Below are 17,770 nucleotides of genomic sequence, written 5' to 3' on the forward strand. Positions count from 1 at the left end.
AGCAGTGAATGAATTTTATTGCATGGCTGCCCGCACGAGTGGCTTCACCCGCGACCGTTGCGGAGAGACGGAGTTAGCTATCTACCTTATATATATCATTGGATGGAATAAACATAATTACACGTCCATACCTTACCAAGGCTCCGCCCTCCAACAACAGCCTAGCAACCCCCCAGCTAGACACATACACTTTTGTGTTAGTTTTTATAACTTTTAAATGCTTATACAAGGCATTTCTATGTAAACTAACATTTCAATTCCCCCCATCCAAAAAAAGAACAAATAAGGAAAAAAGTACTCACCAAACGAACAAATTAAACCGCCTTTCTGACTTCACACGAAATCTTGACTGGTGGACACTGGTGTCCAGAGAAGTGGTAGTATAGTTTGTATGGAAATACACACCAAAGTACGTATTATTTACATATTTACAAATATATGTACATTCCACTTTAGATATCTTCTGGTAACAAAACATCTTCTGTTTCTTCATCGCTGACATTTGATGGTGTCCCAGATGAAGTAGAAGGTTGGTACAAGGTAGACTTCGTCATGTATGTTATCATACGGTCCGTGGGTTTGAATTTGTCACAGCCTGTGGGGTCACACACAGCGATGCCAGCAGGATTCCATTCATGGTAGATGTGAGCAGCCTGTTCCTGGTTTTAGTTTTAATTAAGTTTATTTTAGAAAACACCCTCTCACAAAAAGCACTAGAGTGTGGCAATGCAAGTACACTGAGGGCAAATTCCGCCAGTTCCTGGAATTCACGCTCTCCGATTATGTCTTCACTTTTGCTGACATTGTACCAAAAACTGTCAACATCAGAAACAGACATTTCTTCCGGGAAATTAACGGTGGGCAATTTTCGCCACTGATCATCTAGCCTTTGGATTTTTGTGATGTTCTCGGAAGCCACAATCCGCGGAAGTTTTGCCACAAGAGGTACAATAGATTCTGGTCTAATGTTGCTGATCTGAAGGGCTATTCGTGGAGACAGGCAAGGCAATTTTGGGAGAATGTCATTCCTAAAGTTGTATCTTTTAACAATCTCGACGCACGCAGTGATGTAAAAGTCTCTACACCGACTCTTGAATTCTTGCACTTTTTTTGTGTCCCTTATCAGTTGGCCTAAACTATTGTGCACTTCGACACCAACATACACATTTGAAACCGGTACAAACAACTTTTCATCGGTTGGATCGATGTCCTTCAAATCCAGTCTTTTCAATCTATTTGCGTCCATGTATGCCGAAAGCAAAGACATGAATAATTCGGTCATTTTTGAATGAAGAGCATGCAAGACAATCTTATCACTTTGGAAAAAAACATTCGCTTTTGTAAATTTCGGAAGAACGTATTCCAGAAATTGCAGGTACAGTTTAGTTTCGGGAATGTTCATTTTCAAAAGAATGGTGTCAGCCTTTTCGTCCCCCTGAAACGAACATTGAACAAAGTATGCCCGAAGTGCTTCCCACTGTTCGAGTAGCCGCTCTACAACTTGAATGAGCGACAACCATCTAGTTTGGGAGGGTCTTCATATTTTGTGTGGGTCCAAATTGAAAAATTCTTGATATTCTTGCAGCTGTGCCTGCCTTTTGCTGCTATGTTTAAAATAGCCGTAAATATCCCTTGCTAACTGTTCGCAAGAAGCTGGCATCTTTTTAGTTGCTTCACTTGCACACAAAAGCAGCGAGTGACAGATACACTTCATAGTCATAATCCCCGGAAGATTTTCTTTTAGTCTACTTGAGACAGAATTGTCTTTCCCGAACATTACGTTGCAGCCGTCGCTCGCAAAACCTATAATATTATCCTCCGGAACATTAGCATCTTTGAATGTCTGCATCATTTCGTCATAGAGACGAGCTGCTGTCGCCCCTTTTGATGCAGCATCCGGATCCAACCCACTGAACACCTGAACAAGTTTCCAGAATTTCGTGTCCATTTTCTTCAGATTTTCATCGAAGAATCGAACGCATATGGCCAATGTTTTAATTGTACCAATGTCTGTCGACTCGTCAACAATTATGCTGAATTTTGTTTCCCGAAGACGTTCAGCAATGTCTTCAAAGTGACACCTACCAATTACGTTTTTGACTACATTTGTTGCCTTTGTCCTTCCTAATCTTACTGACTGCGCAACTTTACACTCGCACGCGGCTGCGGCAACCTTAACGAGGTGATCCCCCACACGCATCGGGATATTATGTTCTGCCATGAAACCCCCCCAAAGAATTTCTGCTCTTTTCACTTTGATATCCTGGCTTTCATTAGAAGCTGCGAAACACCGCAAAAGAGATTTTTGTCCATGCCCCAAAATTTTCACGCTGTTGACATGTTTTGTTGTGGTTGCATGTTTCTCCAGCACACTACGTTTCGCAGCTAAATCTATATTACAGGCGGAGCAGTATGCTTTCCCAGCATTATCATTGTTTGGACGTAACCACCCCTTAAACGCGGATTCACTTTCCCACTCCTTTCTGTATTTCTGAGCATAGGACTTTATTTCTTTTGCTATAGTACTCATCTTTTTCGAAATTGTTCCCAATATATTATACAAACACAAATTTTTTAAAAAGTAGGGGAAAAAACACTCACAGATACACTCAAACGCACGCTCAAAATACACAGAAAGACGCACGAAAGAAGAATTAAAATCACACACACGAACAACGCTTTTTTTTTCGCCACGGGAGACGGCTTCCGAAATGGTAAGGTGCCGACCGAACCGAACCAAACACAAGCTGAAGACAAATTGAAGTGTTGTTGACATATGACTTGAAATAAAGATTGTCGAAATTCGCCGACAAGGGAGGGCGGGCGGCACATGAGCTTTATTTGTGAATCCAACTTTCTACTATATCCTGTCATAAACATTCCTCGCGAAAATACAGGCGCCGCAAATGGCTGACCCCTTGTGTCGGTGCTGAGAAAGGACAAACTTGGGGGTGGGTCGCCCCCACCCTCTTCTTCGATTTTATGGCAGGAAGATGCGGAAGACATGAAAGACCTTGTTGGAGGGTGGGATCCCTGGGCCGGTTTACTCTCTTTTCTTGGAAACATGGCCACTCCTGAAATGTAGACTTGCAGTTATTTTTATTTTTACTTCTTCAGAGTCCTTTCCTTTTGAATTCAAATGCTACCAACGGTTGCAGATTATGCTAGATTTGGCTGTTATGCCAAACACAGGGTGCTAGGTGCCAAGGACGGTTAAATAGTGCTAGGTTTAGCACCATTATGCTAGGGTTGGCATCGCTGAAGGTTACCCTGGGCACGGAATCACCGCGCCTGAGAAGCAGTGTTTCCTCCCCCTTTTTCCTCTCTCCTCCCTCCTCACCAAGGGTTGTAAGGAAAGCGGGACGAATGACGTCAGGGTGAGATTCCCTGAAGTCATTCCACCGGCTGGAGAAAGGTTCCCGGACATTCAGCGGCAAACGATTGGAAGCGTTCGCGCGCTGGAAGCAAGGAAATGTATGCATCGAAATTGGTTTGGAAGAATATTGCGAAGAAATGTATATATATATATATTTTTTTTTAAAAAAAAAAAGAAATACAGCCGGATCATCTGCGATTACCTAGATGACCCAGAGTATACGCCGCTGGGTCCCAGGTTCGATCCTCCATACTAGGTGTTCTTTTTTCTTAATTCTCCTTTTATTATAAACAAGAGCATGGTAACATTATTTGTAATAGCATTGTATAGTGGCTACATTGTTCTGCATATGGAATTTATAAAAAATAAACAAATAACTGAATTGACACACATTAAAAGGGATATTTTTATGTATAAGATCGTGAATTATGATACTCTAACGATAATTGTGTACTGCTTCAAAGACATTGACAAATATTAATGAAATAACTATTTATATGTGTGGCAATTCAGGACATGCTAATTTTACCCCTTTTCCCACTCGAGTTCAATGCAAGGATACCTCCGCAAATATCGAATGAAAAGTTCTCACCGTGCAATTCTCCATTAAATGTTTTCGCCGAGTCGTACTACCTTCGTTTTCTTTGTTACAAACAAGAATTCTTTGCACATTACATGTAGGAGGAGAGTTGCATCTACATTTCACATTGGTCAGCTCCTTCTACTTACTTCTAGGAGCGAAAGCTTGTAGGGTAGTGTTTACCGTCCAGGACTGTCAATCTGATGGTCGTAGGTTCAAACCCTTCCGGTGGTAGAAAATTTTCGTAAGTTTTAGACCTATCCCATTGTGTTCATTGTCCACGCCGTGTGAAACGGAATGATTCAGTTTGGAATTAACGATGGGGGGAGGGGAAATATTAAATTGCAAAATGTCCATTTCAACGAACCGAGAAGTGGACAAAAATTGGATAATTCTTATAAATATTAAAATTACATTCATGTTTTAGTGGTATAATCGCAGGTAAAATCTAAGATCTTACATGGAAGATTTTATCTTGCTCTGAACTAAGCCAAAAGGCATTTCGAACCGATCTAATACATTTCAAAATGTTATTGAATGTTTCATGTCGATAATTTGACCAATGCATCAACTCTTGACGCTGAGACGATATTTTCTGCAACTACCTCTTCTCTTCAGTCCCTTCTGTTCTTCTCTTCTCCTTCTCCTCTCCCCTCCTTCTGCTCGCTCTGCTTTTATCTCATATCGCCTTCCCTACTTTTCTCGCATCTTATCTCCATCCCACTCATCTCCACCTCGTATCTCCTCACTTGTCTTAGATTTCTGACTCCACTGCACTCTTCTCCTCTTCTTTTCGTTCTTCTCTTTTTCTCTCCTTTACTTTACTCTACACTCTCCTCTTCTTTTCGTTCTTCTCTTTCTCTCTCCTTGACTTTACTCTCCACTCTCCTCTTCTCTCATCTTTGCTCCATTTTCCTCATCTCTCCTAGAATATTTTTCCATTCTCCTCACTACATCTCCTCTCCTCGTCTATCCTCTCTTTCTTCTCTCCTCTACTTTTCCTCTTCTCCTTTCGCTCTCTCTTTTTCCTCTCTTTTGTCACCTTTCGTTTTCTCTCACGTCTTTGTTTTTATTTCTTTCGCGTATTTTATAAATATCTATTGTGCATGTGGCAACCCTGAAATTGAGCCTAACTCTACACGCAACCCACCAACGCTTTGTGTAAATTGGGTTGCCTAGTTTAAAATGTCGTTGTCCTAAAACTTTTGAGAGACACTGTACAGTATCACCCCTGTCGCCTTGTCAAACCACAGGAGTATCCCCCAGATAGACCCAAGACTCGATCAAACATCCCCAACTAGAGTCGTTTTCACGTTCAGAAGACACAACGGCGCTTATGGAGAAACCGCACAGTGTTGCCAATACAGCGCTAGCTCATGTCGCCGGGAAATGATGACCTTCCTTCACAATGAAGGTGTTACATATTTTGTATATATAATGATAATTATATGTAATTATTAATATTAGTATTATACTGTGAACGTTACAGTTACCCTTTTTACTACGATCCATTGCGATCACTACACACGCAAGTGTAATGCACGAATATGACACTTCAGAAATCACTTAAAAAAGTAAAAATCACTGAACGCTCACACAACTGAAAACACTTTTTCGAGAGAGGGAAAAAGTCTAAACAGACCAAAGCAGATCTCTCACTCAAGTAAGTGGAACCTGGCACATGGGTTAGATTCAAGTTGCAACCCAAACAAACAAATGAGTTATGGCCCACGTGAACTGATAAGACGTGCATGACTCAAGCAAGGCATGTCATATTTCTATCTTGAAGCCCCATATTTTGTCACGTGTTGGAAAGCCTTTCAAAGGTTAATATGGTGTCTATGAATTTATGTGTACGTTGGAAACTGAAAGGTGATCTTCATTTCAGTATTAATGTCGACAGTAATGTAAACGAAAACAACGTGTATTTGCGACAGCACTAATGTTGCTCACAACAACAGCATTGGAAATAATTGTCAATTATTAAATTTAAGTAATTTCAATTCTATTATAACAAACTGCATGAAGATCTTACATGGAAGATTTTATCTTGCTCTGAACTAAGCCAAAAGGCATTTCGAACCGATCTAATACATTTCAAAATGTTATTGAATGTTTCATGTCGATAATTTGACCAATGCATCAACTCTTGACGCTGAGACGATATTTTCTGCAACTACCTCTTCTCTTCAGTCCCTTCTGTTCTTCTCTTCTCCTTCTCCTCTCCCCTCCTTCTGCTCGCTCTGCTTTTATCTCATATCGCCTTCCCTACTTTTCTCGCATCTTATCTCCATCCCACTCATCTCCACCTCGTATCTCCTCACTTGTCTTAGATTTCTGACTCCACTGCACTCTTCTCCTCTTCTTTTCGTTCTTCTCTTTTTCTCTCCTTTACTTTACTCTACACTCTCCTCTTCTTTTCGTTCTTCTCTTTCTCTCTCCTTGACTTTACTCTCCACTCTCCTCTTCTCTCATCTTTGCTCCATTTTCCTCATCTCTCCTAGAATATTTTTCCATTCTCCTCACTACATCTCCTCTCCTCGTCTATCCTCTCTTTCTTCTCTCCTCTACTTTTCCTCTTCTCCTTTCGCTCTCTCTTTTTCCTCTCTTTTGTCACCTTTCGTTTTCTCTCACGTCTTTGTTTTTATTTCTTTCGCGTATTTTATAAATATCTATTGTGCATGTGGCAACCCTGAAATTGAGCCTAACTCTACACGCAACCCACCAACGCTTTGTGTAAATTGGGTTGCCTAGTTTAAAATGTCGTTGTCCTAAAACTTTTGAGAGACACTGTACAAATATATATATATACACAGGGTGTCGCAAAACTCTTTCAACAACGCTTGGGTGCTGGTAGATATCATAAAAACAAGTAACTTTTCCCTATAAAGTTTACCTCGAAAGCCCTTAGTTTCTGCGCTATAAGCGCTTAAAATCTATCCTGTACGTATGCAACCCAACACAGCAAACGCTTGCTCTGACATAACTACCAGGGACGCGTGGCAGGGTTGCCACTAGCGTGCCTCGTTAAGAGACACGACTTGAAAACAACAACTTGGGAGTCTTGCCTGAGCAAAATTCAAAACATGAATGGTACTTGCGATGTTGTAAGAAGCATTGACAGTATTTATAAACTGGCCATGACAAATAATGGGCAGACTGAATTTCAAGATTACTCATTCTAAAATATCTCCATAATTGATTGATTGATTTGGTTTATTTTAATTCGCTTTTCTGCCACCTTTGGCTAATCGCGAAGATGAGGATGATATGATGAAATAACAAATGACAGCAATGTCTAGGCCAGGATTTAAACCCGATCCACCTGGCGCCGTAGCGAGCTGTGCTAACCACATCACCACGGATTGTTTCGTGTATCATGCAATAACAACAATTGCAAGGGACACGTGAGATAAGAGAAATCCACGAACGAACAAATGTAAACATGATGTGCTTGCTGCCTCGTTTCGAACACGCAGACTGTAATGTTATTACAATTTATTTGGAAGTTATTCCTATCTGTGCAATTGTTATTGCTAATCATGTTCGTCTCACAAGTAAGTAATTGCAAGGATTTTTTAATTTAATGATTGATTGATTAATTTGCTTTATTTTACTTAGCTTTTGTGCCACTTTTGGGTAATACGCGAAGATGGGGATGAGTAACGATATGATGAAATTGTGATGAATAGACCTTCACAAACATCCATGTCCAAGTCGGAATTCCAACCCAAGACCCCTGGCATGAATAAATTCACACATTAAAACTAGTGCTTATTAAAAGCCAAAGCCAAGAAATGCATACTTATATCAAGCACTGAACTGTAAAGGGCACTCGTATTGCACAATGACAAAAAACAATTTTGTGAACAGCAAAAGTCTATTGAGCCGCCTTGGTGATCGAATACGTTTAGTGATCGACACATGATCTCTCTATCGAAGGTTCCTGATAAGAGCTCCGGCCTGGAGAAATATGCCAATGGATCATTCGTCTTCGTAGTTCCGATTTTTCTAAAAAGGGAGCAGGTACTGCACCACTACACCTATTGGTGCACTGAACTTAACGTAAAAAGAACACTAAGAAAACTGAATTTATAAAGTCTGTTAGTTCTCTGCTCTTAACGAATTATTTTGTCTCTTGGAACAATAGTAGCGTTAGAAAAGTCAAGAACGAATATACTGACAAGAAAATTTCATTTCTGCAGTAAAGGCATGTTTTGCTGCGAATGTGATTGCAACCACGATGTTCGAGTCATTGTGTAATGCAGTAGCAGCCAGCAGTTTTTGTTCGAATGTCAAATGTTCGAAACGAGGCAGCAAACAAATCATGTTTACATTTGTTCGTTCGTGGATTTCCCCTATGTCACATGTTCCTTGCAATTGTTGATATTGCATGATACACGAAACACTCCGTGGTGATGTGGTTAGCACAGATCGCTACGGCGCCAGGTGTCTTGGGTTTAAATCCTGGACTAGACATTGGTGTAATTTGTTGTTTCATCATATCATCCTCGTCTTCGCGATTAGCCAAAGGTGGCAGAAAAGCGAATTAAAATAAACCAAATCAATCAATCAATTATGGAGATATTTTAGAAAGAGTAATCTTGAATTTCAGTCTGCCCATTATTTGTCATGTCAATGCTTCTTAAAACATCGCAAGTACCATTCATGTTTTGAATTTTGCTCAGGGAAGACTCCCAAGTTGTTGTTTTCAAGTCGTGTCTCTTAACGAGGCACGCTAGTGGCAACCCTGCCACGCGCCCCTGGCAGTTATGTCAGAGCAAGCGTTTGCTTTGTTGGGTTGCATACGTACAGGATAGATTTTAAGCGCTTATAGCGCAGTAACTAAGCGCTTTTGAGGTAAACTTTATAGGGAAAAGTTACTTGTTTTTATGATATCTACCAGCACCCAAGCGTTGTTGAAAGAGTTTTGCGACACCCTGTATATATATATATATATATATATATATATATATATATATATATATATATATTATATCTTAACTACAGAAAGGATGTTTAAGAGGTGATGATGATTCGAATTGAGAATGGTCAGTAAAAACCTACTCGAAAGAAGGTGAAGTTGCAAAAAAAAAGCCGTTAAGACCTAAAAATAGGCTATAGAAGCACCAATAAGCCAAAAAAACGCCGAAAAAGGCAAAAAAGGACAAATAAAACCCACCTTTTTCTGGTCTACAATGACCCAAAATGAACATATATTATGTTGGGCCTCGTCTTTGGACACTAGGGAAAAAAAGTATTTTTCCTCAACTTCCGAGCACTAGTAATAACACACTGCACGTGCTATCAGGCAGTGAGCAGCGTCAGTTGGAGCCTATGTCGATGCGTGGAGTGCCGAAAGAGGTCTCTGCCGAGAGTGGCGTTGTGGGTTTACACGGTTGGAGTGAACAGCGTGTTGTGTACCGCGATAAAACATGTTTACAAAGGTAGAAGAGACATCGGATCAAAAAGCCAAGTGGGTCCTGGCAAAATGCACGAGAATGTCATCTACACTAATGTGAAGCCTGTAAGAACGATGCCTTACCATATTTGACAGTTAAACAATAAAGTGCGTTTCGTGGGTAATCGGGATGTATCAGAGTATTTACACGCACAGGTCGGCCGTCCATTCCTGATGCCCAGGTACAGATGATGCGGCCCTCCTTTCCATGAACGCCGATGAACTGCCCGAACAATTATCCCTAGATGAGATTTCAGACCGATGCGACAAAAGACACGTGCCACTTGGAAACCGACCATCAGATATAACTGCAACATTCCGAACAGGGTAAGCTTCACGTGTCCCGTGTCGCTCTCACTGGGTCGTTTTCTGAATGTGTTGTCTCAGTCTGTTGTTCGTGCATGCGCAGTGAATGGTTGCTTGTAGACTGAAGGAGCCCGTGTCATTTGTCGCTTGCCGCTTTGATCTGAAATCACCTTGTCGCGTGTCGCTTGTCGCCTGTTGCTTCGGTCTGAAAGGTCCCTCGAAGTTGGTCTCACTTACCAACAATGTGGCACGTGAAGAAAAATATCAACATGAGGATAATTGCGTCTCGGTTGAGTTTCCCATACTTCAACGGTCAGATATGGCAAGCCATCGTTGCTACAGCCTTAATTTACGTCTTGATGACATTCTCGTGCATTTTTGGCACGGGCCACCTGTGTTTTGATCCACGATAGCTCTTCTACCTTTGTAAACATGTTTATCGAGGCACACAACCCGCTGTTCACTCCAACCGCGTACACAACACCACTCGCTGCAGCGACCTCTCTTGGCACTCCACGCATCGACACAGGACCCAACTGATGTCGCTCACTGCCTGATAGCGCATGAGCAATGTTATCAGATCTTCCCGACAGTGTTGCCACTAGCTTTATGCCATCAAATACATCTAAGTTTCGTCCTTGGTGCATCCTAAATTAATTAAGAAAAGTTGATTGCTATTCTGAAATTTGCTTACTAAGCTTTGTAGAGCCCATGTATTTTTCAGTGCGCAATTGTATATCTAATCACGTTCACTTTGGAATTCGCGCTAAACCTAATTTGAAGGAATTATCCGTCTTCATGAAACCAGAGATCCTTACGGGGTCTATTTCATGAAGTTCCCAACGAACCTTGGGTGCTGAGACACATCATCTATGTCTAGAAAAGTTAAAAGCCTGAGTTTGTTATAATTCCAAGCATGTTCATATAAACTAACCGGAATTGGTATGAATCGAAAAACTGTGCAATGTGTGTTTCCACAGGAGAAACCATAAAACCATAAAAAATATCAGAAGTTACTTTTGCATGGTCCATACACGTAGATGAGTGCTTGAATAGAATAAAAATAATGGGTGCGTCAGCGCTTGAGTTATTTTCTCCAATGACATCATGTGGGAATAAAAGTGAGGATTAAAAATATCAAACACCATAAGTAAAGCCGAAATAAATATTTCTACTTGCAAAAATAGCTGAGGCTGCAGAAAATCACCTAGGAAACGCCACGACAAAACGCAGGACAACACATCATGTATACCCTGACTGTAGTTACATTTCACCAAGGCTTCGCTAGCTTGCATGAATGATGTTTCCAGAGTGTACTACGAGGAAGAGAGATATACTTCCGAAAAGGTCACCTCTTGCAGCACATAGATGTACACGAGGGTCCTATGATCAGTGAAAACAATGGTAGAAACGCCATTAGCTCTCTCTTGCTGCCACTGCCGACGGTTAGGTCATTTGAATAACCAATGTATATTTCAGACAAATACAAAATTTGAAATAGAAAATGCTAATGGGGCATTGTGGGAGTGGGTTTATTTATAATAGGGATAAGTGCAAGTACTGCTCTTCACAATCTCGAGAAACATGCGTGTAAAAATACTTTCAGTTAGAAATCGTACAAGGTACTGTAGTAATGTATAAACCTATGATCGCTTCAATCTACAAATTGACCAGCACTTGGCTAAAGTAGAACTTTCGAGTTGAAATCATTTTGAGTTAGACACTGTGCGTAAGATAATTTGTGTTATGTAACTTTAAGTTACGATTATCCATCTCAAGTTTTGTTCATCAAACATTTTAACAATGTTAGTTTTACTTGACGCCAGCAAAGCTTTTGACACGCTACCACATAAACTACTTCTTGCAAAGCTACAGTATTACAAATGTTCCCCAATAGCACTCAAATTATTCGAGACGTATCTCCGTGGAAGGCAACAGCGTGTATTAACAGATAAACTGTCGTCGCCTCTGCTAGTGGATGCTGGCGTCCCTCAGGGTTCAATCCTGGGTCCTTTGTTATTCACGTTAGCAGCTGCTGACTTGATTACGTCAGTGAAATATTGTAATGTGCACTGTTATGCCGATGACACGCAATTGTATATATCTACAGATATATTTAATTTACAAAATGCGATTGCACTATTAAATCAGGACTTGAAAAATATAAGTAACTGGTGTGAATCAAATTGCTTAGTTCTAAATTTAAATAACTCTACATTTACTTTTATCGGAAACAATAATCTCCTGAAACAAATTAATCTCAGCGAATACAAAATATTAATTGAAACGAAGAACGCAACATTCTCACAAACAGTACGAAAATTGGGCTTGACCATGAATAAAAAATTAGACTGGTCTGAACATGTACTGAAACAGTGCGGTAAAGGATATTCAGTGCTAAAGAGCCTTTACACGCTTGTTGACTTTATTTTAAACAAAAAAGTAATCAACAATAAAGTTAAAAAAGGATAGCATTGAAGTCAAACAACCTAACTCAGATAACAAGCAGCAACAAGGATAAACAGAAACCAACATGGAATACAGAAAGGAACATCAATCCCCAGAGCCATAGCAAAAATAATAGATAGTCAAACAAGCTAACTCAGATGTGAACCAGCAACATACCTCAGATATCTAGCAGCAACAATGCATAGAATTGAGTAAAACAGGACATGCTTATGGAGAAACTCAACAACATAGGAATAAAAGGGACAGCCAAGGCTATTTACAGTACAGAATTATAATTACCCAAATAAGGTACCTCATACATAGCACCTGCGAATAGGAAATTAACAACATCAGCAGTAACTACTTATACCTGCTAGAACAACTAAGCGACTATAGTTAATCAGAAAAATACATATTTTCACGAACTAATTTACCTCTACGTTAATAATACTGTACTAGCAGAATGCTAAGGCTTCAAAAGATAGCTCCCCGAACAAAGTACAGCGTGGAGTATAGGGTCACATGCAAATGATTATTCAAAGGAGCTTCGTAGATCAGTAAGACAATAGCGATTATTCTAAGTACTGCAACTTGACCGAAAATAGGAAACCTACACAAGAACATCAACACAAGAAGGAAAGATACTTACTACCATTACAGCAGCCACTCAATATCACAAAAGACCATGCAAAATATTCTACAACAATCTGCTAGTGATTTTGTTGGATATATATATACATTGTTTTCAAAATATGCGCAAAGTACTACAAAAGCAAGGGAAATCTTCACCAATAACAGTTACTTAGTTCCTATAAAAGAAAAAGAATCAGTTTGACTTTTATATAACCAATATTTCATATTTCAAGTAACTACATGTTCCAGAAGCGCTTGCACCCCAACACTAACTAGACTTCAATTTATACTATGTGCTAAATGTAACAAGAACACTGATTGTACATACTTTTGAGAATTACAAAAGCAGATTCTGCTATGTAAATAGCCTTTTGCAAAAGACCGATGACAAAATTTTAAAAATTGTAACAGCCCCAGCATGTAATGTACTTGTAAGGGGTATACTTTTTCAAAGCCTCCAGCACACAGTCCTTATCGATATAATCGAAGAAACATGGACATATAAGCACCAAATCCCTCATCTCCCTGGGGACCTGCTCAGCAACGTCAGTTTTCACTATTCGTTTCTTCCAATCGGGCTTTCAGTTCTTTGCAGAGTACTTCACATCTGCTTCTCAGAAAGAACCTGAACAATAACAATACACATTGTTAGTGTTATTTTCTAATATTTTTGTATAATATTTTTTTTAAAAACATCGCAGTGACAAAAGAATGGGGGGTCCCCGACTACCTGCGCTGGGATATCAAAGGAAACCTCCCGGCCTAGCATGGCAAAGCGCCTGAAATATCTGTTCCGTTCCCCCGCTATTGAAGAAAGGGGTTTGCCCGAACCAATTTGATTCAATATGTTGTGAGCAGTCTCACAAAACAAGGTCGGATCAGAATATGGGTAATCATAGTAAATAACCACCCTCTCGCAAAAGTTGTAATATGCATTAATAATATCATCTGGAGAAGTGTAAAATCCCAGGGTAAAATGGGTTAAAATTGATTCGGCTGTACTCACCGCACTGATGTTGGACCAGAGAGAGAGAAAGTGACAGAACCTGGAACAATAACAATACATATTGTTAGTGTTATTTTCGAGTATTCTTTGTATAATATTTTCAAAAATAATGTAAAACGCTTAAACTTTGTTTCCATGGCAGTTAAAAAACAACTTGAAATAAAGAATAGTACCCAAAAAAAAAATACTTACCAAGTTAAAAAGCCTTTAGTTGCTCTGCAACAACTCAGTCACGCTAAAAAAATCAGCACATCTTTCAAGCCAAACACTTGAGAACTCTCTTGAACCGCTTCGTCTTCCGTTCGTTATTTATAGATTCTTAGACAAAAGGCCCGTCAATATGAATATTATTTTTCATTACTCTTCTCTGATTGGTTGATTCATTTATTAAAAACTTTCTCTCATTGGTTAATATTTTCTAGCCTCTACCCAGGACCATTCGAGCTCCTCAATTATACCAAATATGACTCACCACCGACGCTAAAATGGCCGGACGTGACGCCTTAGAATAGCCAAAGAAAAAAAAGTGTCCTGAAAACGCATTAACTTCAATTTCCCACGAGTGCCTGAATCAGCCTTGACTCATATCCGGCTGAAACACATATAAGAAAAGCATAAACTGCATTAGAATAGGCCGGAACTGGGTTTCTTGGGTTAGAATAGACCGAAAACGAACTCCATAATAGTGTCTTTTGTACATTAATGGAAAACCATTAATTCCAAACTCCAACGTCAGTATAAATCATCTGTGACTCATATCCGGCTGAAACACATATATAAAGTACAACAATAGGGTTAGGTTTGGGTAAAAACGGAATACACAATAGTAGCTTTTGTGCACTAATGGAAAACCATTAATTCCAAACTCACACGTGTGCATGAGTCATCGATGACTCATCTCCTCCTCCACCTCCGACACGTGGCACTTGATTAATTAACAATAGCGTCACCCCTCGAAAATGAATAAAAAAAGCCATTAATGTCAATTAAAGGGTCTATTGTTTGGCACTAAAGGTAATCCCATCTACTCATGTATATTATTATCTTTTCATTTATTAGCACACACGCACTGTATATATTTTGTCATCTGTTTTCTTTTGTGATTTTCTTTGTGTAGTAGTGGTATTTTTTTAAAGTTTCTTTTATGTTATTTTACTTATGTAGTTTCTTATAATCTTCATGTATAATAATGTACCTAGGTACTTTGCTACACTTTTCATTGTCGGGTTAGGTGGTAGATCAGAATTAGCTGAACCTCGCCCAAGAATAAAGACCGTTGAATTGAATTGAACTGAAAGCCCACTGACTTCACCAAGCCGATTTCCGTATGGAACCATAGCTCGATCCATATCAAGCTCCGAAACCACGCAATTTACAAAATCTCTTCAAGCTCCAATCCGAGATAAGACGAAATGTTCGTATTGGTGTTTGTTCTCTTGAACTTCATCTATTTATTACCGTTTACCATTTTGAACGAAGTACAAAAACAAAGTATAAAAACGTTAAATAAAAAAACAACAGAAGTTTTCATCGATAGACACAGTGTTGATTTTCTCCTTGCCTTCCTTAACCACAAGTACCTTAATGTGGAACGCTACGACGGAATATCTTGAAACATCTTGCACGCAAGCTGCTTGACTTTAATAGGAACATTGCTATCTTCATTTATATTCATAAGGCGCGAAAAACGGGCTGGAACTGTTGCCGTGCAAGGCTCGCTAACTAGTTATCAGGCTAATTAATCAAATAATCACTCCAATGTTTCCACTTATCTGCAGTATGTATAGTTTGGTCTTTTGCCATGAATAGATACAACAAAGTCGGTTAGAATGCCATGTTTACGTCTAGTAAATCACCATCGAAGTCAGTCTCCCTAAACATTTGCTTGCTCCAATGCGTACATCACCACAGTTTCTAGATGGAGCTAGATACCTTGTGCTCGAATGGTTCGAGTCGCGTGATACTGCACTCTGATCTATGGATATGTGATTCGCCTCTTCTGCAATTTGGTGAAAGAGGATATGGTGAGCTGAAGTGGAATATAAGGTCACATGTAATTGTCGTGGTGTTATCCGTTAATTCAAATAGAGTTCAGGATCCAAAGTAGTCAGTAAGCAAATTTGGCGAGAGAAAACTAGGGAAGTACCGCATACTGTAGTCAGGTATACAACGTATACCTAGTAGAAATCTTTAGGTGCATACATAGTGTTCTGTAGATTTGTGTTTCAGGCCCACAGAATTTACACTTGGGTAGATATCATGACGTTGGTTGCTTCATTAGTGTCATTTAACTCTTCATCCAGTTTGTCTAAAAATTAGAATTTATAGTTGCCTGTGTACTCCAAATCGGAGTAGTCAATCTTCCATTTTAGAAAATGGCAAAGTCACACACAAAATATATATTTTGATCTCTCTGGTCGAAAAGAAAGTTCAAATTTAGAGTCAAAATTTAGTTATTATAGGCCATAACAATGTGGAAAGCCGTCTGACTTTGGTTCCAAGCAGTTTATCTATTTTTGTAAGAACATTTTATGCGTAGAAAGGCAAATTGGGATTGAACCTACGGTTGAAAGTGGGATCCAAAACACTATGAGTCTCCATCTGTTATCGAACCCTGGTCCCTTGATTTCAAGGCGACGACGTTACCACTGCGTCTTCTGGGAGACCCTACATTATAGAACAATTTAGCTGAGTCGTCATCCGTTACTGGTAGCATATGAGCTGCACGCTTTCAGTTTCAAGATAGTTGGTGTGCAAAATAATACCAGTTAAATGTTGAATAAGTGAACATTTCTTAATTCTTTTCTGTATTACCTTGTAAAAGTTTATTCTTGTACTCTCACCTCCCCTCTTGTCCCTAAAAATCTGCCAGGTGCAGTGTTTATAGAAATTATTTAACGAATACAGATTTTTTTTTTTTTTTTTTGGAAAGCTTCCAGGCAGATCTTGCCACGACGATATGTTCTAAATTATCTTAAATTTCCTTGAGCTTTACAATCCTCTGCACAAGATGTCTGCCAAGAAATTTCTTTTCGACTGCGCCACCTTACCTCGAAGTCGAGAAGACAAGTTTATCCCACTTTGTATATGGGCTGAACATTCATTATTGATGAATACCGCCGGGGGGTCCCACGGGACTGAAACCGCCCGGATGGAAGTCCTTACGTCACACGACGACTGGAGCGGGAGAAGAGGTCGTCCCCTAATAGGTAGGAGTAGAGAGAGAGAGAGAGAGAGAGAGAAAGGGGACAGGCGTGAAAGAAGACTGACTCGTTGCTAGGCAACAGTCCACAACCCGTGATGAGATGTTGAACTGGCGAGGTTGCTGACTGCGTCCTATTGACACCACGTAACACCGAGATTGAATGACGTCACGTCAGTGTGGAGATCCACTATGGCATTCATTTCGGTTTAGGATCCACTTTCCTTTTATCAACTGCCGACAGTGAATTTCCATTGCGATGCCTTTCCCCTTAATATAGGACGTCTCTTCTAACATGTGAGTGTGCGTGATTCATGACATATTAATTTTGTAAATAAATTACATAGGGAATGTAGGTAAGGATGCTTTGAATATAAGTATAGGGTGGCTCATAATTCAGTCTACAAAAACACATTACTGATACAAACAGGTTTTATTATTTATCTTACAAACGTAATGCCATAACCTCTAATGGCTACTGCTCTACTCAAGTGGGTATTATGATAGTCATTCATTGCTATAGGTCTTTTCTACTGTTACGGCGGCCAGTCCTCATGCTGGCAAGGGAAGTGGGGAGCGGGGAATACGCAGTAGGCCAACCAGACAACAGAGGTGCCGCCGAGTGTTACTACACGGCGAGAGAAAGCATTATGTGAACCTCGTTCTACAGGCTGCTGTGTTTCTTAGTGTGCTGGATTTGTCGCTTCTCCGCTCCCCACTTCCCTTGCCAGCATGAGGATCGGCCGCCGTAAGACTAG

General features: G+C 39.9%; 1 protein-coding gene across 1 annotated transcript; it reads right to left on the reverse strand.

The window, feature by feature from the left end:
* Positions 1 to 1,537: 1,537 nt before the first annotated feature.
* On the reverse strand, positions 1,538 to 2,530 carry LOC145978766 (uncharacterized). The gene has a single exon (XM_083111580.1). It carries the CDS (start codon positions 2,528 to 2,530, stop codon positions 1,538 to 1,540), a length of 993 nt encoding a protein of 330 aa, XP_082967706.1.
* Between the last annotated feature and the right edge of the window lie 15,240 nt (positions 2,531 to 17,770).

The sequence above is a fragment of the Lepisma saccharinum genome, chromosome 25 (assembly GCF_977018435.1).
Source record: "Lepisma saccharinum chromosome 25, izLepSacc3.1, whole genome shotgun sequence".
Lineage (NCBI taxonomy): Eukaryota > Metazoa > Arthropoda > Insecta > Zygentoma > Lepismatidae > Lepisma > Lepisma saccharinum.